Genomic DNA, 21,902 nt, shown 5'->3' on the forward strand with positions numbered 1-21,902 from the left:
TCGATGCCCTTGCCATCTGTATGGGTCTTGCTCAGAGCCAACACGATTCACGAAGATCCTGGATGAGCAGTTTTCTCGACCCGTGTCTGTGCCCCTGCCGAGACTAATTATCCGATGTGCAATATCACTTCAAATCCCGACGCATCGCACATGCCAAGTCTGCCAAGCCGGATGAAAAAGAATTTTTAACGAGCTCCCTAAACAGGAGTACTTTTGCTCGTTCATATGTAACGCTCTGTTGGTTGTTAGTTTGTTGTAGTCATTAGCTTAAAGCCCCTCATCCCCACAAGACTAGTCGGCGGCGGTTGGGGCCCCGAGCCAATGATTCGCAGAGAATATTCAAACTAAACTCTGTCACGACCCTTGCAGGTTTGCCTGATTTATGGTTACTTTGAATGCGGGACGCTGGACCCTGAACTGCGAAAGGGTCATGCCTGGAGGCTAATTGCGAGTTGCATACACGAGCAGAGGACCGAGCATTTGTACCATAACCAATGGCCTCACGGTCCTCTCGGAAGGCCCGAATGACTACATGTATTTACCTGTATTTACCCAATTGGGCAATTGAGCAACATCCATCACCATGTTTGCTCTTCATCCTGGACAGTCGGAATGGAGACCGAGGTATCGAGGTATGGTGGGTTTGCCGTCTATGTACAGCTTCTTATTATCTGAGCAAGACTAGAGCCAGCTGTGTTCGAAGAAGTTTGTCAATTTTGTGGCAATACTCTCATTCAATCTTTCTAAGCGTCAAGATCACATCAACGGTCTTTATTGTGAACTACCCATTTTGTTGACCTAGCGATACCCAACATGCGAATGCGCACGTGGCTGTTCAGCCTGCTGCTGCTATGTCTTTGCCTAGCAGTAGCGGCGCAGGACGACACTACATGCAGCGCAACCAAACGCTGTAAGAATGGCTGCTGTAACAAATCCGGCAACTGTGGCTTCGGCCCCGATTGTGAGTAGTATTGGTATGCATGGCGTGCCGAGTTGGTGCTGACATACGCCCTTTACAGATTGCGGAACCAACTGTCAATCGGACTGTGATCGCAAGTCGGAGTGCAATCCTGGATTCGGCTCTAAATGGGCTGAAAACGACAAATGCCCTCTCAATGTCTGTTGCTCCAAGCACGGATATTGTGGGGTAAGTAAAGCATCTAGCCCTGCTCAGGCAGTGTTCTGATTGAGATACTGACACGAAAAGACTACCAAAGACTTCTGCGGTTCGAAAAAGGTCAAGAAGCCCAGTTGCAGCAAGACTGGCGATGTCTCTCGAGTTATTGGATACTTTGAGGGATGGGCCAAAGCCCGTCCCTGCGAAGCCTTCTCCCCCGAGCAGATTCCGATCGGACTATACACGCACATCAACTTCGCTTTCGCTACCATCGATCCCAAGACCTTCGAGATAAAGCCAGACAAAGAATCCGACATCCGAATGTATAAGCGTCTTACCGACCTCAAGAGACGTGATCCTGAACTCAAGGTCTATATCGCAGTTGGTGGCTGGACCTTCAACGACCCAGGTCCAACCGCGTCTACGTTTTCCGACCTTGCGGCTTCTCTTCCTCGTCAAAGAGCCTTTATGAAGTCTCTTGTGTCGTTTATGAGTACCTACGGGTTCGATGGCCTGGACTTGGACTGGGAATACCCTGTCGACACAGACAGAGGCGGTCGGGCCGTTGACTTTGCCAATTTTCCCAAGTTCATGGAGAGGCTCAAGAGCATGATGGACGCCGCCGACAAAGGTCTCAGTATCACGCTGCCTGCCTCATATTGGTATCTGAGACAGTTCGACATCAAGAAACTGGTAAGTCAATTTTTTACAAGAAGCCTCAGGAAACACTAACATCCGTTGACAGGAAAAAACGGTTGACTTCTTCAACATAATGTGAGTCCCACAAACGTCTACTCAGTGATCGCACTAACTTCTCTTACAGGTCCTACGACTTGCACGGTGCCTGGGACCAAGGCAAAAACTACACACAGCCCTTTCTCAATGCTCACAGCAACCTTACGGAGATTGACCTCGCTCTCGATCTGCTTTGGCGCAACAACATTCAGTCTGACAAGGTCGTCCTTGGCATGGGCTTCTACGGTCGCGCTTTCTCGGTTCAGACTGGAACCTGCACCAAACCCGGTTGCTTGTTTAAAGCAGCGGGTAAGGCTGGGGACTGTAGTCGCGAGAAGGGCATCCTATTGAACTCGGAGATTGTCACTACTATCAAGAAGTACAACATCAAACCCGAGTTCTACAAGGAGGAGGCTGTCAAAGTTGCCAAATGGGGTAACCAATGGGTTTCCTACGATGACGAGGACACCTTCAAACTCAAGACGGACTATGCAAAATCTCGATGTCTTGGAGGTGTCATGGTATGGGCCATATCGCATGACACCAAAGAGGCGAGATTTAACAAAGCGCTGGCCTTGTCACTGAACCGCAAAACCACATCGGGCGAGTTCGACGAGAACGAGAAGGCATACGACATCAAGAAGATTCCCAACGAGCAATGTCGCTGGACCAATTGCAAGGAGGGATGTCGCAAGGGCTGGGTGGCTATCCCCCGCAGCGACTCAGGTGCGCGCAAGAACGAGATCATGTTCGACGAGACTGGCTGCGGCGGCGACGGAGGCCATACCTTCTGCTGCCCTGCAGGAGATACAAAGATCCCCACGTGCGGCTGGTACGGGCATAACAATGGCCGTTGCCCAACTCGCAGCGAGTGTCCAAGCGACATGACGGAGATTGCCTCGAACGAGATTTACTGCAAGAAGAAAGGCTCGAAGAAGCAGAACTTCCAGACGGCCTGCTGTAAGACCGATGTCGTGGGTACAAAGGTCTACGGCACTTGCGAATGGGGTCAGTATCCGAAGTGCGATGCTCAGGAAGGCTGCCCCAATCCTCTCGGCAACAAGAAGATGGGCTCTCTGTTGGCCTACTCGGCGTCTGGATCTGGTGGTGGCAACTGCGACGACGCGAAGAACGAACTCGGTCTCAATGTCCCTGGTGTACAGTACCGTAAGTTCTGCTGTAACGACAGCGACAAGAACCTTCGCTTCACAGATTGCCAGAAGTTCAGGAATGTTGGGCCAGAACCTGAGGTCATGCCTAGAGGTTTCTGTCGCAGTGGTTGTCCTCCCGATCGTATCCAGGTTGCTATTGACACCCAGGTCGATACTTGTGCTATCGCAGGGGTTGGGGGAATGGCTCATTGCTGCAAGACAGACTATGCCGAGATTTTCGAGGTAGAGAACCCCAAGATCGACGCATTTGAGAACGACGTCAAAGCATGGATCAAGAATCCAACTTGTCCAAAAGACGACGGTGGTCTTTTCAAGCGCTTTGATCCGACAAACGACCTTGCGATTAACTCATCGATATCCATGAATTTATCCCCAAGGGCTAAAGAAATGGAAGATTCGTATGACGTGGTTATATTGCTGGCCCGACTCATCGCTGGCATGATCTCCAAAGAGGTGGCGGAAGCACTCACACCGAAATGGAATCTTGTTGTGGAGGAAGAATACCCGAATTTGGTTGTAGAGACCCTCCAGAAAGCGAAGAAGGAGGTGCCCGAGTGGGAGGATGAGGACGCCGAAGTCATGTCGCGCGTCACTATATGCGATCCTAAACGGGCCAACGCCAGGATCGCCGCCATTTTGGGCAAGGGTAGTGATGGAAGGACGTTGGCATTCAACTGTACAAACACCATATGTCAGAACGGCGTTTGCGAGCCTGGTACCCCCGAGGCAGCCAGGAGGCGTCGTGGCCTATCAATGAGTAGGGCCTCACATTCAGTTGCACACCTCCATTACCACTTGCATGCTCGACAAGCAGGTGCAGAGCATAATGAGGTGACTCTCACAGATAGAGGCGGAGGTTCAGCGACAATTGAATACAACGTTCCCGCTGTAAGTGAACTTGGACCGCCGCTCAATCCCGAGCCTTATCGCCTTCAGGTCACTAAGAACTTTTTCAGCACGATGAGCCCAAGAAATTGGTTTTGAGGAATCCAGATGCTCAGGTGGTCCGGTTTGCCAACGAAGCAGATTGTCACGAGACCAGGCTATGGTATACAACATGGTCTGTCTCGTTGGAGGATAGGGGCTTTCAGAGTCTGTATCTTTCTACCCAGTTTTAAGGTTACTGCAGCTAACACCAGAAACTAGCCGAGCATCTGATTGACAAAATCATCTTGAAGACGTTCTTTCCAGACGCTGGTTTTGCAAAGTATGTTTTCTGCTTTTTTCGATCGTAAAGCCGGGAGAGACGTCGCTTGCTAATTGGTGCTCAAAAGATTACAAAGTGGAGCTCAGTCTGAGTACCATGGGATACCTGCAAGGTTTTGGGAAGAGGCGCTACGACTCGGGGCACTACATGGCGGTTTCCCCCGTATTGAGGGCCGTAGTAGCGCGTTGTCTGATCAGAATCTGGTGAGCCGTATGTTCGACTGTCTAGGCAGTCGGGACAACTTTCGAAACTTTGTCATCGTTGCAAGACCCATCAACGCCGTAAAGGGCAGGGTAAGTACTCCACATGCCTTCAATAACGACAACCACCATGTTACTTAGGCTAACCGAAACGTTACAAAATGTAGCTTATGCAACTCTATCAACCTCTCGCGCTGAACCGGCTCGATACTTATGACACCGATGAGATGATGGCACATATTCGAGCAGTTATTTCATTGTTTGAATACATGGATTCCGAAGAAGAAGACGAGAACGGCGAGACCGTCAAAGTCAAAGTCAACAGAATCGTCAACAACATCGTAGTACAGTTGGATTACGCACAAGATCTTTGGAATAGGGAGCACCCGGGTCTCCCTGTCCCAGCGGCTAAGTTCTTCGTTGAGTGGCTAGCAGACTACTTGGAGGAGGCAGGAAGAATTGCAAGAGAGTGGATTCACGAGGCCATTGCTAGACTCAGAACCAGGCAGCGAGCGGCTTCGGGTGCCAGAGCGGAAGAGATTAGGCTAGCCATTGCTTCTTTTGAGGGTCAGATGAGCGTTGTGCGCGTTATGACGGACTGGGATATCCCTTTGTTGGAGGATGAAGACGAAATGAGTACTGGATCAGGTTGAAAGCTATCGGGTTAAGATTGGGATTGTGTATTTGAGATATTGAGAAGAAATGTAGATTTGAAATACATTTGTTCAATCTCTGAGCCAATTCCACTTAATACTCCAGCCTATAGTGAGAAAATTCAGAGGGTGCAGTTTGAGCTTCGGAAGATCCGTGAGTCGGATAAGTGGAGGCATCGCCTGGCCAAGTGTACCTTTTCAACTCCTGTCCAAGCCAGTGATCCTGAATCTCCTCGTAAGGGTCAGAATCCATGGAGTCCCAAAGTAAAAGTGCCTGCCAAAGTTCCAGCACCTCGCCGGTTCGAATTCTCATCCAACCCTGCCCGAGTCGATCTTCGTCCCAATCATAACCAACAACTTTGATCACAAATACTCCACGGGTGATATCATTCAAGACTTCCTCATCGGCGACAAAAACAAAGCATGACTTCGCCCCTTCTATATTCTTGCTTGCCTCTGGAAGTTCCTTGCGACACACTTCTCGAATTTGAGGGATGTCGAGACCATCAAGCACCGATAAGTCTTCTCTCACTGTTAGACGAAATAGCTTCTTCAATCGGTTTATGTCGTCCACATAGTCGCTTTTGTCTGCATAGAAGCGCTGCTTCTGCCTCGGGTCCTCCTGGTAAATCTTCTCATTCTCATGGTAGCCGAGTGCAAGGCGAGTTTGTCGAGTCATTATATCGATAAGTGTCCCCCAATTCTGGTCAGAGTCAGGACCATAATACGTCCGGTAAACTGTAAACCCCCAGTTATGATAATACTGGGCGTTTGCTGGATCTCTCCGATCAAGTGGGCGCCTCTTAACTCCTGGTTCGTTTCGTGGAGGGTGCCATAGGAATTCAATTATCCTTGAGATTGACATTGATGGCATTTTTGTTATTCTGATGTTGCTGTTTTATGTTGCATTTAAGACTTTTAAGGTTTAAAGAAAGACTGCAGGTTTTAAGAAAAGTAAAAAGTAAATAAAGTAGTAATATGCATTTTTTTATAAGGCTCCTGGCTAAATGCATATACTGCTTATAATAATATTCTTGTTTTAATTTATCTTTCAAGTAATTGCATATATAAACTCAGCATCTTTTACATATTTATATAAACATCTCATAGTACTTAGCTTATTTATAAATCGCCCCTTAGGTGTCTTTTATATACTGTTGTCTCCAACTTCACATTAGGCTGAAATATGACACAACTGAGTAATTGCAATGGGTGGTGCGCTATTTGCGGATGTCCAGTCGCTTCATATAACATAACGTCATATTACAATCGCCTAAAAGATTGCTACAAGTATGACCCAGATATTATTGACCCAACCGACGTCGAGTGGACAAGTGAGACCCAGCTCCTGGGCTATAATCCTTCAGCTGCTGAAAGTTCCAAGTCTGTTGAGTAACTTATTTTTATATAATATGGCTAACTAAGCCAGGTTCTATGTATCTGGTCGACTTAGAGTTCTGCGGTTCTTGAGCTTATCATCTGAAGCGCGGCAAGATTCCGTTCTTGAAGGCATTGACGTGCGTTCTCTGAAAGCCTACAAGAACGAGAAATGCCGAGAACGAGTGATCCCCTTCCATACGGAATGTTATGAGACTTTAGCATGGTATTTGACTGGGACGCCCGATACGACCAAGATCAACAAAGGGGCCCTCTATAGAGCCTTTGACCGATTCTCTGTTGTCAGGAAGATCCGGCCACAAGAGCTAAGTTGTCTTTCTCTGGATTATGGAGATGTCAACGAGGCTCAGAGTTGGTATTGGATATGCATTCCTGGCAAGGAGTATACAGTCTCCAACCCGCAGTACAGTACTGAAGTCAAGGATAGGATTGCTTCTTACATTGCAGGTTCTGGGTTCAAGGGCGAGGCACCTCAGCTCCACTGCAGAGCTAAGTCAGGGTCAAATCCACTAGGAGCTCTTCCCGAAACAGTCATGTTTATCGTTTCAGACGTCCTGGACAATAAAAGTCTTCTAAACCTCTTTTCCGCCTCGCAGATGACATTCCTGAGTCTGAGGGACAATGCTTCTTCTTGGAAGAGGCGCATAGTGACCCATTTGCCCTTTTTACCGAGCTACACGACTGTTTAAAAGAACAGTCTCAAGCCTCGGATGGCAGGGACTTCAGAAAGATTTTCCTTTGGGCTGAGCATGCTTCAAAGCCACGGTCTGGAGTCGCGAAACTCATGTCCCCAATCACCAATCGTCGAAGAATTTGGAAGGTCTGTGAGCAGATTGAGGGTCTTTACATTCGAGAGCTACGGCGCCAACCAACCGAAAAGGGTCACATCATATATCAAGCTGTCAAAAGTGGGCTGCAGGTACTGGGCGATACTCGTGAGCCAGGCTTGTACTTTCGGTCAGGGTATTTCTTGCGAGGCTGGCATGAACTCCTACACCCGTGGACCTTTGACCTCTTCTGGAACTCGGAAGGAGATTTATCAGCTATAGCTATCAGCTTTGGAGAAGATGAAAGAATTTTCGGACATAAACCGCAGGAAAGCGGCTCATATCAGACAACAGGATCCGTCCCAGGTGGCGTCTGGATCAAGGGCTTCGTCTTCCATATCTATGCCTCAACTATCCTTAGACCGTGGCAGGATTGTTCGTGGAACTATTCGTCGTGCAGAGGAGTTAAGGTGAGTTGACAAGTAATTCAAAACAACTAGGATATACTTACGTAGTGGTAGGTTTATCTCACCGATGGCTCTGAGCATGCGTATGGCCAAGACGGCCTGCATCTATTCAAATTGCCATTCGCTGTCGCAGAGGATATGGCCATAATTGGTCTTAAAGGGACTCTTACAGTAGGTTCTTGAAGGCTCCTTTAGAAAACTAATCTGACATGGATTCAAAGACATATAGAAGATATGGCATTGATCCTTTCATCGAGAAAGTTTGGCTTTTACAAGCCCGCACCGACGGCGGAGGAAAGCCTGCACAAGTCCCCGAAGCTAGAGCCCATGAGGGGTACTGTTGGAATGCGAAGACGTGCATGTTCAAAAGTCTTCTCGCTCCTGACTCTGATATGCGATTACAGATATTTAAAGGTCGCATTCGATACAGTGGGCGTTGGCACAGTCTTGTTCCCCTGAACACACTTATTCTCGCGAATGATACGATACAGCTCAACTATCACAAATTCGGAGCCTTTCTGCATACCTTATACGAGACAAATATAGCCTGAGTGACTGGGGATCTCACAGCTGTGATGTAGGCAATTTACGCCTTGCAACAGATAGAGAGACTCGCTTTTTACGAGACCGGGATGATGCCGGATCGATCTGGCTTGAGCAAGGCTGGGATACGTTCGAAATTGACGGCCAAGGCGGCGAAAGAATTGAAGAGATCAAAGTCTACCATAACCCCTATCATGATCCTGCGCCTACAGCAATTGAGGTAAGTGGACGAGTTTGATGGAAATTTAGCTAACATGTAATCCAGATTCATACCAATCGAGGCCGCTCAGTGCTATGGGGCGTAGACATGAAACGGGGTGAAAATGGGGGAGAAACGAATGAGCATGCTCGTCTTCCAATTAAACGTCCTAATCATCTCCGTGTAGACGACGGTTTTGCTATCATTGCGTTAGTTATGGGATGCGGAAAGGTTTTTGGTCGTTGGCACTCAGACAATGAAGTTATTGACCCTCAATGGGATCGCAATCGACGCATGATCGGCAAGGATTACATGGATGTGGAGGATGTCCGGGGGCCTTGGACCAAGGAGCAGTATGAAAATCGTAACGAGTCGTCGTTACATACAGGCACGAGCAAGTTTGGCATCATCACGAAAAGGATTACAGATGGGGCTAAAGTAGGTATCTAGAGATCTCCAGATTATGCATTTATGAGAATCCCAAGAGTTTATTGTTCCACTGCCTGAACCCGTGACACATTGATGATATAGGAGTTGAGTGCCTATATTCCCAGTAAGTTGAAGAGTGCCCCATCAGAATCCCACTGTCCGTTCACTTAACAACCAATCATGCCCGTAACAAGAGTCCCGAAAAAGGAACCTCCAATCCCTCCCATGGCACCAGCAACCTCTTTGAGAAGATTCGGCGTAAAGCAGTGTGCTATGTCTACATTAGTCGAGCGTTCTTACTATGACGATACAATGACTCACAGTTACTAGTCTTAAGGGTGACATCAATCTCCATATAAATCGTATCGCCAAAGTTCTTGCGCATCTTGATGTAATTGCTAAACTTTGACATCTTGCATTTCTGGGCCTGGAAGTTTGGGTTCGTTGGGAGATAGTATCGCATAGCTGGTTTGGCAGTCTTGTCGTTGACTGATTTCTGAACGGCTGAGGCCATGTAACCTCGTGTGTGACGGCCGAAGTACTCGCCCCGGACCGAGATACGCAGCCAGGCATCTTTTCTACGGCCACCGCCAGCCATATGCTTGACCTTTCGGGTGTACACGACACTCTTGTCGCAATCTCCATTTCCGCAGATGGAGTGGATGGCTGTGCCGAGAGGGTTTCTGATCGAGGCTTCGCAGCCATAGTCAACCTGAGTTTTGCCGAAAAATACCTTCGTCTCTTTGGGTGCACGGGTATCGAGATCCAAGTCGGTAATGTTATCGAATTCTGGAGCGAATGGCTCTTCCAGACTGTCAAGGTCGCGTAGGTTGAGATGAGGCAGTGGGATCATGGGAGTAGAGTCATAGTCATCAATGGAAACGTTCGCAGGGACCAGGAAGCCTTGTCCAAAATCGAAAGGTCCATCAGATTCGATGTCCCGTGGGCTTATCGCTGGCATGGCCAGCACAGGGGCTAAGGAGATAAGGATGATCTTGAAAGAATGCATAGTGATGGTTCTGATGTAATGGATACTAAGAGAGTTAATAGTCTGAGTTGTAGATCATGTCCAGCGCGGTTTGCTTGATTTATATATCTTCAAGATGTAGTCTTCTGTTGCCAACTTACACGCAATATCTCGGAAGTTTCCTCATTCGGTTGCCAAGCGCTATCACACGATAGCGGAATACTTTTTCCAGAATCTTGGGGGCCATATCCCATCGCATGTTTGTTCACCTTTAGGCAATATTCTATCAACGTGACTTCCTCATGTTGTGCAACGAAACTTCAGAAGCGACCTTCTCCTTCAAGACTCATGAATCCTTCAAGGTAACAGCTCAGGTCTTGCCAATGTGTTCTCGAACCTCGCGGACTCCAAGTGCTGCGCAGCGCTTTGACAATACCGTACCACCTGCTCATTTAGCTACACCGCCGACGCATTGTGATTTGTACACTAATTTGGACCCCAATAGATAAGTACGGGTCGAGACCTCTGAGGCTATGTTGAAGTGCAAAAGCACAAATATACGGTGGTCCAGGAGATAAAGAGGCCAAGACCCAATGATGACAGGGGTAAAAACGTGCCATGTAACCTGCCAAGATCACCGGACCTGCCGTGTTTCTTCCCGCGAGATCTAGACTCTAGGCTGAATTGGGGGCCCGAAGTCACCGCGTGAAACAGACAGCAAAAGCTCTTGGCAATAGCTGGGATGCTGTTGTCCAAGCCCTTATCTTATCAGGATCTGCTAAGAGCTGAGAAAAGGAACTGTCTCTTGTCTCTTCCGAGCAGCATCACCAGTTGGCAATAGTTCTTAGATATAGAATGGAATTATAAAGACAGAAGAGCATATAGGGCTGTAGTGTAAACTATTTTCTGAGATTAAGAACTCTTGATGGAGGTAAAGTGCAGCGCTATTAGAGAAGCAATTCTCTAACTTTTTATACTAAATTGTTATGAATAAATAAGGCTTATTATCAGGGAAACCAAAACGCATCTTGTTCAATTCCTCTTATGCATATAAACAATCGTATCGCAGCCTCACCTACATTAATCCACGTGAATCATTGGTCAGTGCCGAGACCTCAACGCGAACAACTCTTTTCTGAGATTTTACCAATAGACCATAGCGTTCCAAAGCCAATCAAGAAGTTGGAGGTCATTGTCACTCCTGGCTAAATCTTTGATCGCTGTTCCATATCAAAGGTAGCCCCTTATTAGCCCCAGCCCAAGCCTTCCTTCATCTTACTACTAGCATCTGTACTAAATATGCCCTAAATAAGTTGGATGACGTCTATGAAACAAGGGCCAATAGCCACCTGAAATAAAGCTTTTGTCGTATCTCACTAGAGTGCACCAAGAACTTTCTCGTCGTATCAAAACGCTCATTCCAAGTTCGTTGTAATCCAAGCGGCCCGGGAAAATCTACCCGATCTTAGTGGAAGCGGGACCACGGAACGAAGGCCTATAAGTGGACGTGGCGTGCAGATCATCCAAGACATTTTTCGAGCAATACTGGATAACTGCTTCGCGATTGGTGCTCATGGACCTCTAGTCTAATTGTGGCTTATGGCACGGCTGGGACGCTAGCTAGTGATTGTATGTGATTCACCTTTGGATCAAGCAACCTGCAGCAAGTCAGCCGCGGTCTTGACTTTGGATGAGAGGCCAAGATCGGATATCTGAGACATTTTCGGTTTGCCACAGCTGGACAGCCACCAAGACGTCACGACGGCTACTTAAGAATAGAATAATGTCTATTCGGTTACAATCAATCACACTTCTTTGGTTTTCGACGAGCCTATAAATAGCTACTCTTCGTCGTCTTCCTTCCATCACAATACACAAACCTTAGTCTTCTCACTCATCGAAACATCCCAACAAGTTTTCAGCATGACTTTTCAGGAATATACCGCAGTCGTCCTTGACCTGGGCCGAGTGCTCGTCAACTATACAACCAAAAACACCGTCGGCCTATCGTCAAGCCAGATTGCCAGTGCTCTAGACTCACCTGGCTGGCATGGCTATGAACGAGGCAAAATCTCCGAACAACAGGCTTACGATAAAGTTATGCAAGACTTTAACATTGATCTCGAGACATGGACACAGGCTCTGGAACAGATGAGGGATGGCATGAAGGCCAACCAGTCCCTCATATCTTCCATCAAAGAACTGAAGCATATTTACCCAAACGTCAATGTCTTTTGTCTGTCCAATATCCCCAGACCGGAAGTTGAGCTTCTGAAATATGAGATTGAAAGTTGGGGAATTATCGACCGGTTCTCTGCGTCGTCGGATCTGAGAGAGCGAAAGCCTGACCTGGCGATTTACAGAGAGTTTCTGAAGCAAGCGCGGGTGCCTGCATCATCGTGCATTTTCGTTGATGACAAAATTGATAACGTCACTGCGGCTCAGACACTAGGCTTCAAAGGCATCGTCTTCAAAGACAATGATTCATTGGTCAGAGTCCTTCACCATTCACTGGGCGATCCTGTTGCCCGGGCCAGAACGTTTCTTCGTCAGAATGCGAAAAGGATGTTCTGCACACTCAGTACAGGACAGATGCAGCCTGACAATTACTCACAGTTGGTGATTCTGCAAAACACAGGAAATAGGTGGGTGTCCTAATGCTTACATACATGTCCTCGACTGACCATATTCGCAGGGACTTGGTTGTCCTAGAGAACGAGCGGTATACTTGGAATTACTTCCAGGGAAAGCCAACCTTTGCTGGGACGACATATCCGGACGACTCAGACACGACGTCGCTAGCCATGACAATTCTAGAGAGAATCCCTATGGCTGACAAGGTGCAAGCAAGAGATAAAATTCTCTCGAATCTAAGCCCCGACGGACTCCCATACGTAAGTTATCGACATAAATCAGTCTATTCAGCCAGGCTCATTGCGTTCTAGTGCTGGTTCAGCAAGACGAGACCTCGCTTCTGTCATTGTATATGCGCCACCGTCTTTCGTTTCTTCGTCATCAACGAGTGGCAAGATAAGCTTCCAGGAGTCTACGACTTTCTCTGCCAGCTCCTCGAAACAAGGGCTTACCTCCATGGAAGCCGGTACTACGAAAGTCCAGATTGGCTGCTTTACATTCTCTCTGATCTCTGCGCCCGTCGACCTTCAGACCCGAACCTTGAAAAGATGCGAGAACTACTTGTCGTATGTATACAAGAGCGCATGGGCTGTAATGGTAATATTCTCAGTGCGGCGATGAGAATTATGAGTGCACAGTCTTTGGGCTTGAAGAACGATAGAGATCTTGGGACTGTGCTTGAGGGTCAACAGGTCGATGGTGGATGGGAGCTGGCGTGGTTGTGGGGATACGGTTCTAAACCGCTTAAGATTGGGAGCCGAGGTGTTGTCACGGCTATGGCTATGAATGCGATTCGGCGTGCACAGGCATAATGGCTAAAAGATGGGTTTTATCAATAAGGATTTAATTTAGATTAGAAGAATTGGATATCAAGCGATCTACGAACCGGCCTTCTCACCGAATTCATATGATCTGAGCAAATGAGGGGAAAGAAATCATCATTGCCAAGGCCACGATGCTCTCGTTTTCAAGTGCGGAATATTCGGGATGACATTAAACCGAGCTAACGATTGAGGGGAAAGTCAGGATCACCTGACTCGATCTCGGAGTTGACACCGACTTCTCAAACTGAGTTATTAAACTCTTCACGAAAAATACAAATTTATCTGTGTAAACTCATTCGGTCATGTTTGAAGAAAAGATCGTTGACTTGAAACCCTCGCCTGGGTCAATCCCGTTGGTCGGTGCCTCGATTGTGGTGGACCAATCAGATTTCCCTGGTGTTATCCGCGCCGCAGGGGACTTGGTCGAGGACTTTGCTCGTGTGACGAAGGGAGATGCAAGTCCGTTAATTATGATATCGTCTGATTCGGATTATGATAAGATACAGACGAAAACGGTTATCATTGTTGGCAGTGTTGCTTTGAGTGGGATCATCAAGACGCTTGCGCAACAGGGTAAACTTGATGCCCAGGCAATTGAGGGAAAATGGGAGACGTTCAGCACGAGTATTGTCGATCAGCCTCTTGGAAAGTGTGAGAGGGCTTTGGTGGTAGCTGGAAGTGATAAGCGAGGTGCCATCTTTGGCATCTACACGCTCTCTGAACAAATTGGTGTTTCACCGTAAGTCATTCCAGCACAGTCAATCAACCCAGATTCGCTGACATTCACCAGATGGTACTGGTGGGCTGATGTGCCACCAAAACACCATGAAGACATATACGCCATTGAGAAGCAAACCATTCACGGCGAGCCATCTGTACGACATCGAGGTATCTTTCTCAACGATGAAGCACCTGCTTTAACAGGCTGGGTGAGGGAGAAGTTCGGAGGATACAACTCCAAGTTCTACGTCAAAGTTTTTGAACTCCTACTCAGACTCAAGGTATATTACCAACCCATTAAACAGCGACGCATTATTAACGATAACAGGCCAACTTTCTCTGGCCAGCGATGTGGCCCGGTTATCCCAACCCAGGCGCATCATTCTTCACAGACGATCCCCTCAATCAAAAGCTCGCAGATGAATACGGCATCGTCATATCTACATCCCATCACGAACCAATGCAACGACTCTCAAACGAGTGGTTCGCTGAGAATCCAGACGGAAGCTGGAATTGGTTGACCAACAAGCAGAAAATAACCGAGTTCTTTGAACACGGCGCTAGTAGAGCTAAGGGCTGTGATTCATACTTTACTCTGGGTATCAGAGGAGAGTATGATAAGAAGATGTTGGCTGAGGATCCAGCTGCTGTGGTGCAGGATGCTATTGAGACGCAGAGGCAGGTTATTAAGAAGGTTTATGGGAGTGAAGATGGTGTACCTCGTGAGTATTGCTCCTCTTGAAGTTGGGAAGTTGCTAATTGGGGCAGAGCTGTTCGCCATCTATAAAGAGGTTCAGTCGATGTTTGAGACAGGCCGGCTGAATGTCCCAGATGACGTCACGCTTCTGTTCCAGGATGACAACTTTGGCACTATTCGACGACTTCCAACAAAGGAAGAGGCCAAGAGACAAGGCGGAGCTGGTGTAGGTCTGTCTCTCCTACTTTCAACGCTCTCTAACAGTCGTCTAGGTATACTATCATCTTCAATACGTCGGAGATCCTCGAAGTTATAAGTGGATCAACACCAACTCTCTTGTATGTCTCAACCCACTCTCAAGATAAACTGCTAATGGGGTACAAAGGGGAAAGTCTGGCACCAATTGCAACAAGCGTACCATCACAACGCTCGTCAAATCTGGGTCTTCAACGTCGGCGACCTAAAACCTCAAGAAATTCCAATCTCCTTCGCCATGGCGCTAGCTTGGGACATCAACAGCATCAAACGCGATACTCTCCCCCATTTCTTCCGTCAAGCTGCAAAACGAGAGTTTGGCGCTGAGCTCGCGGATGAAGTTGGGTCAATCTGGCATCGACATGATCGACTACTATCTTTAAGAAAGCATGAGCATATCGAACCTGAGACTTTCTCCGTTTTGCATTACAGAGAAGCCGATACCGTGTATCGTCGATGGAGAGAGCTTCTTGACGATGCTGAAAAGGCACATGCCCGTGTTTCAGAAGCAGAAAAAGCAGCGTCGTTCCAGCTTATTCTTCACCCTACCAAAGCATCGTACATTTACAACAAGGTACGCTGGAGTCAAGCGCTAAACAAGCTGTACGCTCGTCAAAGACGAAACTCAGCAAACACATACGCCCAAATCGCTCTCGACGCCTTTGACCAGGATTTCACTCTTTCAGAAAAATATCACGGCCTTTTAGATGGGAAATGGAACCATATTCTCATGCAGCCCCACTACGGCTATGAAGATACATGGCATGCTCCTTCACGCGACATGATCGGTGGATTATGTTTCGTTCAGAAACGTCAGAATTCTAATCCTATTGTTGGACAGATGGGTATTGCTGTTGAGGGGCATGAGGGTGTAAGGCCTGGTCGGATTAATGAAGAGTCTGAGAGAACGCATCCAAGCAGACGGGATCTTGTTCCTGGGCTGACTTTGCGGCCTCTGAGTCGGTATGGACCTGAGGTGAGATACTTTGATATCTTCACTCGTGGAGCGCCGAAGATTCATTGGACTGCTTCAGCGCCGAAGAGTTGGATTAGGCTGTCGAAGATCTCGGGGGTCTTGGTACCAGGTGAAGAAGATGCCAGGGTTGAGATCTCGGTTGATTGGACTCAAGTATCTGATGACTTCAACGAAGAGGTACTCATCGATGTTCGGTCGGAAGAAGATGACTTTGAGCAGGTCCATCTACCGATCAATGGCAGACGTGTCCCAAACTCTTTCAAGGGTTTCGTTGAGCAGGACAGTTTTGTGTCTATCCCTGCTACCGATTGTCACCTCGAGACTCCGTACATAATTCTGCCTGACGCTGGTAGACTAGAAACTGGCTCTTTGACCCTCGTCCCAGGCACCGATAGCACCGATTCGATTCCCTACATTCAGTACCCATTTTACCTCTTCAGCGAGACTTCCAACGCTACGTTGGTACTGTACTTCGGCACGACTCTGGATCTCTCCTCAGAAGATATTCTGACGTATGACGTCCGAATCGACGAGGAACAAGGCCAGAGCTATTCCCTGCAGAAGAGAACTCCAGAGAGTGAGAAGAATGCTGCTGACAAGGGATGGGCGTCGGCCGATGGCTGGTTCTTTGCTGCATCGGATAACGTTTGGGTTCGGAAGCATGAGGTCACCTTAGGAGCAGGTGCGCATACGCTACATGTCAGGTTGGGACATGCGAATATGTTGCTTGAGAAGATCGTGGTTGACTGTGGAGGTGTAGCAAAGAGCTACTTAGGCCCTCCCTTTGGCATCAAGGCTTGAGGTCCAGGGATCATAGACGCATGGTACGAGTGAGATAGTTACAGTGAATTACAATGCCATTATATTTTTACCCCGCTGGCTTTTGAATGAAATAGTCTATGAATGAATGTATATGCTATGAGTCTCCAGCGCCTGTTTCCCAGCCAGATCCCTCTCATGTCCAAAAATATACTCGAAATCAGATACGCCCCATCTAGCAAGTGAGGGTGAACTTGAGCTTGCGGTCCTTGTTCGCAATACCAAAGTACTTCTCAACCTCAGGCGTAGCCAAGGGCGCATCAAAAGCAGTGAACCAGAACCCACTAGCATCTTTCTGCTGCCACAACCAGCACCCAACATTGTTATAGTAACTCTGCAGACTAGCCGTAGTAGCAGCAGCCTTCTGGTAGTTAGGTCCCTTAGTCGGCCACCCAGTCTCACCAACCCAAACAGCAGCCTTGCTGTTAACAGCCTTGACGTGCTTCTGCACACTCCAGTACGAGTTCTGGAACGTCTTCTTCTGCAGAGCCTCCTTGATCGGAACTCCCTGCCAGTAAGGGAACCCGTTGGTGATGGCAATGTCGCACGCCTTGGTGACAACGTCGTTGCGCCCGTCGACCCAGGCGGTCCATGTGTCGGTGTGGCCGACCTTGAGGTTCTTGTTGAACTGGCGCACCATGCCGCGCACGTCGTAGATCTGCTGGGCGAGCTTGTCGGGGGAGATGTCCTTGCGGTACAGGTCCTCGGAGCCGACGGAGATAGCGGCGATCCAGTCGGTGCCGTACTGCTTGATCACCTTGAGAAGAGCGGCCTTGTCGCGGCCGAAGTGAGCGTCGTCGGTGGCCCAGACGCCGACAAGGATCTTCATGCCGGTCTGCTTGGCGGCGGGGACAGCCTTGACCAGTGCTAAAATCCATCAGTATGTGTCGTCGATCTTATTGTGTGCAGGGGTGGGTGAACTCACTGTTGCAGTCATCGGCGGAGTAAAGGCGCACAGCGTTGAAACCCTTGTTCCAGCTCTTGATCGTCTGAAAATCCTTCTTCCAATCCGCAGTGTACTTGCAAGCGCCATCAGCCCTGTTGGCACCCATACTGAAGCCCTTGTACTGCCCAGCCAAAGCCTGACCAGGAAGCAGCATCAAGGCCGCTGCAACAGCGCCAATGGATCCAAAAAGCTTCATATTGATAGAAATAAAGTATAACGAAAGTGATGAATAAGCGAGTGACGAGCCAAGAGATGGATAAGGGAAAAAAAAAAGTTTGGGGAAGAGTGAGTGTTTATTTAAATTGGACGGGCCCCTTTTCCTTGCAGGGGTGGACTTGGTTTTTCTGCTCGTATTGACCCATGTTGGCGAGGCGTTCTAGACCGGTTCTTGGTAAGCGTGATGCTATTTTTGTATGTGCGCCGGTGATTCCGAGGCGCTAGGGACGGGTTTTATGGGGATTGGAGAGGTTTGGGTAATTTTGGAGATCAGATGAACGTTAATGCGTTTTACACGAGTTTATTTCGTTTACGTCATTGCCGAGATGGGAGGATCAGAGATCTGGTGACATGGGGTGACCTGGTAGCCTGGGTCCCTGTGCCGTGGCACGCGTTGAGTGGTTTTGCTTGTGACGTGCGTGACAGATCAGTGTCTATCTTATCAGCTTATCTTATCGGTCAAACACTTTCATCCCATACCCTAAACCCCTATTTCTAACTTCAATCACAGACTTTGATCTTGGATAAATAGTTTACATGCGTGGTACTTAATAGAATTCTTAGCATGATATTGGCAATCAATTTATTATTACAGGACATTTCACGCTTCAGTTTTATAAAAGTAGCCAATCGGGGCGGTTTGTCGTTTGGCACTCATCAAATTTGAACAAAGTTTAGCACCAGCATGCCAGCATATTAAAGCGAGCGATTTGACCAGCGATGTTACAGACAGTCCGAATTGAAACCGAGAATATAGAAGACCATAATACCTCTAAGGTTTCGTCAAGGAAACAATCGGCTTCCCAGTTTCGAATGTGAATGGCATAGTCATTGGCGCTTGGATATAGAGAATGCCGAGTTTCGATTCCCATCTGATGCAAACGCTTTGTCTGAGTATTTCTCTGTCTTGTGGTGCTTCCATTACCGACCCTGTATGCTCCTCTGAGCCCTTTGATCCTGGTCCATGCTGCTCATGTTTTCATTCGAGAGCTGCTGCCAATATCATGCTCTCCAGATATCCATGCTATGAATCATGAGGCTGCGCTAGCGTCATTGGGTAAGGAGTTGGCAACGACCACGGGAATGCAAAAATATGGCCCCAGCATAGGTAATTGAACATTGCGACTAGAAATTGAATGAGTAACATGGAGAAGTCACAAGACGAATCTTGTGGTATGATTCGTTGAGATCTGCCATTGAATGACAAGGTTTGTAGTGGGGCATCTGCCAAAGTCAAACCCAGTGTCCAGCGTACCGATCTGCAAGCGATCCTAGTATTTGCTGCTTGATTGAAGAAAGCAGAGGATAGGAGCATCATCAATGCTACCAGGTCAGGTGAGAATGAACTGATTCTGATTTATTCAGCTGTTGTTGTTGTTGTGCACTGCCATGCACTGATGGACTGATATGATGAGCGGTTTAACGGAATTACCCCACGGAAGCACAAGTCTAACCAATCACAAAACACAGTCTCTAACCACTGGCACTGACAGCGCTGGCAGTGCACAACAACAAACGGCTAGAGAATTATCCGGGCCAAAGGCTAAAATTTTCTTTCTCCACGCCCACGTCAAAAAGACCTCCCCGCCCTCAGCCTTAGTCACAATATCAAACCATCAGTCGATATCCAAAATGGCCGCCTTCGATACCTACCAGACAACCCTCACGGGCCGCTACTGCAGCCAGGAGCTGTCCCACCTCTTCAGCCAGCGCTCCCGCCACTCCACCTGGCGCAAGCTATGGCTCTACCTCGCCGAGAGCGAGAAGGAGCTCGGCATCAACACCATCACCGACGAGGCGCTCGAGCAGATGAGGGCCAATCTCACTGTCACCGACCATGACTTTGAGGTTGCGCGTCATGAGGAGAAGATCCGTCGTCATGTGAGTGCACTGATCAAGTGCTGGGGATAAGCGAGCTGACTAGCGTACCAGGATGTCATGGCTGTAAGAACCACGGTACAGCGACAACTTTTACAAGGCTGATTGAGATACAGCACGTTCATGCTTTTGGTCAAGCTGCCCCCGCTGCGGCTGGTATCATCCACTACGGCGCGACGAGCTGCTACGTCACCGATAACACGGAGCTCATCCTCATGCGCGATGCTCTCGATCTTCTCATCCCCAAGCTCGCCAAGGTTCTCTACAACCTGCAGCAATTCGCCCTCGAGTGGAAGAACGAGCCAACTCTGTCCTTCACACATCTCCAGCCTGCCCAGATCAGCACCGTCGGCAAGCGAGGTAAGCACTTTTTCCCTTGAGGGATGAATCGTGTATTGACGGATGCAGCTGCGGGTTGGGCGCAGGATCTTTTGATGGATCTCAATGAGTTTGAGCGCGTGCGCGCTGAGCTCAAGTTCCGTGGTGCGCAGGGAACTACCGGTACTCAGGCCAGTTTCCTCGAGATGTGAGTTTGTCATGCATTGGCGTTGGGATGAGTTCTGATGGGTTTAGTTTTGGTGGTGATCATGAGAAGTGTGATAAGCTCAATGAGCTGCTCTGCCAAAAGGCTGGGTTTGAGGAGTGCTACGACGTAAGTGCATGCTACTATTTTTCTGGTGCTTTTCTAACAGTTTTCAGATCTCAACACAGACATAGTAAGTCTGACAATGCAACGTGCTCCCTTTGTGATGCTAATGATCATTCAGCACCCGAAAGGTCGATTGTCTCATCGCCAACGCCGTCACTGGCCTCGGCACCACCGTCACCAAGATCGCCTCCGATCTGCGACATCTCGCCTTCATGAAGGAAGTCGGCGAGCCCCGAGAGAAGGGTCAAATCGGAAGCAGCGCCATGGTCAGTCATACTCCGCAGAAATTGAAGTCGACGTACTGATGATCTGCTAGGCCTACAAGCAGAACCCCATGCGATCTGAGCGTATTGCCAGTCTCGCCCGAGTCCTCCAGTCCAAGGCCGCTACTTACCAGAGCACCCACTCCGCTCAGTGGATGGAGCGATCCCTTGATGATTCCGCCTGCGTGAGTAATTCTAGCGTCTATTGTTCATTTCACATTCTGACAGATCTAGCGACGAATTGACATCCCCGAGATGTTCCTCCTCGCCGACGCCGTCGCCATCACCCTCCAGAACGTCACAGAGGGTCTCGTCGTTTTCCCCCTCAAGATCCACTCCAACATCATGGCCGAGCTCCCCTTCATGATCACCGAGAACATCATCATGCGCCTCGTCGCAATGGGTGTGTCCCGACAAGAGTAAGTCCACCTCAACCACCAACCCAATCACAACCGACTGACAAACCCAGGGCTCACGAGCAAATCCGCGTCCTCTCCTTCGAAGCATCCCACCAGGTCCAGAGCCTCGGAAAGTCTAACGATCTCGTTGAGCGGATCAAGAAGACCGAGTTCTTCAAGCCCATCTGGGCTGATCTCGATGGCATGATGAAGCCGGAGCTGTACATTGGTCGCAGTGCGCAGTTGGTCGATAAGTTCTGTGGACCGGGTGGTAAGTTGGAGAAGAAGCTTGCGCCTTACCAGGAGTCTATCCAGAAGGCTAAGGCTGCTGAGCTGAATGTTTAAGGAAGTGTGAAAAGGGAAAAGAAAAAAAAGATTAGGGCTGGTAGTGGATGATAGTTCCCAGTTAAGAAGTCAAGAATAAAAGAACCAACTACCCGAGAAACCTCGAGTGAAAAATTCATCACGTAGTCTGGTGAAACTAAAAGACTGTCATCATGTTGCAGTCGTATTCTGGTCTGCAAGACCTCGGGATATCAAGACCCGAGCTGTACTGCCGATACGTAAACTGTACCAATCGGCTACCCCAGTAAAACAGAGCGTGGAGATCCACACTAACCCCAACGGCTCGACATGGAGTCGGTGCATTAAGCTTTGGAAATCCGGGGTGCCTTGTCATGCCCCCAAACTTTGGTAAAGACACGATTATTGGCGGAATTATTTCATCTGTTGAAATGCATGCAAGAAGTTAAATGATTGGATGGACTTGCCGG

General features: G+C 48.4%; 8 protein-coding genes across 8 annotated transcripts; 5 read left to right on the forward strand and 3 right to left on the reverse strand.

The window, feature by feature from the left end:
• Positions 1-916: 916 nt before the first annotated feature.
• Positions 917-5,084, forward strand: J7337_012204 (uncharacterized protein; the record flags this gene model as incomplete). Its single annotated transcript, XM_044829734.1, has 9 exons — positions 917-974; positions 1,020-1,147; positions 1,208-1,810; positions 1,863-1,891; positions 1,941-3,912; positions 3,981-4,116; positions 4,216-4,231; positions 4,308-4,524; positions 4,599-5,084. The coding sequence occupies 9 exons, from the start codon at positions 917-919 to the stop codon at positions 5,082-5,084; spliced, it is 3,645 nt and encodes a 1,214-aa protein (XP_044674650.1).
• Positions 5,085-5,178: 94 nt separating this feature from the next.
• On the reverse strand, positions 5,179-5,763 carry J7337_012205 (uncharacterized protein; the record flags this gene model as incomplete). The annotated part of the gene is made up of 2 exons (XM_044829735.1): positions 5,179-5,191; positions 5,279-5,763. 2 exons carry the CDS (start codon positions 5,761-5,763, stop codon positions 5,179-5,181), a joined length of 498 nt encoding a protein of 165 aa, XP_044674651.1.
• Positions 5,764-7,651: 1,888 nt separating this feature from the next.
• Positions 7,652-8,908, forward strand: J7337_012206 (uncharacterized protein; the record flags this gene model as incomplete). Its single annotated transcript, XM_044829736.1, has 3 exons — positions 7,652-7,719; positions 8,287-8,479; positions 8,525-8,908. 3 exons carry the CDS (start codon positions 7,652-7,654, stop codon positions 8,906-8,908), a joined length of 645 nt encoding a protein of 214 aa, XP_044674652.1.
• A 146-nt stretch (positions 8,909-9,054) lies between these two features.
• On the reverse strand, positions 9,055-9,896 carry J7337_012207 (uncharacterized protein; the record flags this gene model as incomplete). Its single annotated transcript, XM_044829737.1, has 2 exons — positions 9,055-9,158; positions 9,209-9,896. 2 exons carry the CDS (start codon positions 9,894-9,896, stop codon positions 9,055-9,057), a joined length of 792 nt encoding a protein of 263 aa, XP_044674653.1.
• Positions 9,897-11,777: 1,881 nt separating this feature from the next.
• Positions 11,778-13,300, forward strand: J7337_012208 (uncharacterized protein; the record flags this gene model as incomplete). Its single annotated transcript, XM_044829738.1, has 3 exons — positions 11,778-12,499; positions 12,550-12,748; positions 12,800-13,300. 3 exons carry the CDS (start codon positions 11,778-11,780, stop codon positions 13,298-13,300), a joined length of 1,422 nt encoding a protein of 473 aa, XP_044674654.1.
• Positions 13,301-13,614: 314 nt separating this feature from the next.
• J7337_012209 (uncharacterized protein) lies at positions 13,615-16,761 on the forward strand (the record flags this gene model as incomplete). The annotated part of the gene is made up of 6 exons (XM_044829739.1): positions 13,615-14,051; positions 14,103-14,313; positions 14,361-14,754; positions 14,801-14,955; positions 15,002-15,067; positions 15,115-16,761. The coding sequence occupies 6 exons, from the start codon at positions 13,615-13,617 to the stop codon at positions 16,759-16,761; spliced, it is 2,910 nt and encodes a 969-aa protein (XP_044674655.1).
• Positions 16,762-16,954: 193 nt separating this feature from the next.
• On the reverse strand, positions 16,955-17,921 carry J7337_012210 (uncharacterized protein; the record flags this gene model as incomplete). The annotated part of the gene is made up of 2 exons (XM_044829740.1): positions 16,955-17,646; positions 17,705-17,921. 2 exons carry the CDS (start codon positions 17,919-17,921, stop codon positions 16,955-16,957), a joined length of 909 nt encoding a protein of 302 aa, XP_044674656.1.
• A 1,652-nt stretch (positions 17,922-19,573) lies between these two features.
• Positions 19,574-21,474, forward strand: J7337_012211 (uncharacterized protein; the record flags this gene model as incomplete). Its single annotated transcript, XM_044829741.1, has 9 exons — positions 19,574-19,822; positions 19,936-20,179; positions 20,228-20,345; positions 20,393-20,471; positions 20,519-20,535; positions 20,587-20,734; positions 20,785-20,916; positions 20,966-21,150; positions 21,201-21,474. 9 exons carry the CDS (start codon positions 19,574-19,576, stop codon positions 21,472-21,474), a joined length of 1,446 nt encoding a protein of 481 aa, XP_044674657.1.
• Between the last annotated feature and the right edge of the window lie 428 nt (positions 21,475-21,902).

This window comes from Fusarium musae, chromosome 10, assembly GCF_019915245.1.
Source record: "Fusarium musae strain F31 chromosome 10, whole genome shotgun sequence".
In the NCBI taxonomy this organism is placed as follows: domain Eukaryota; kingdom Fungi; phylum Ascomycota; class Sordariomycetes; order Hypocreales; family Nectriaceae; genus Fusarium; species Fusarium musae.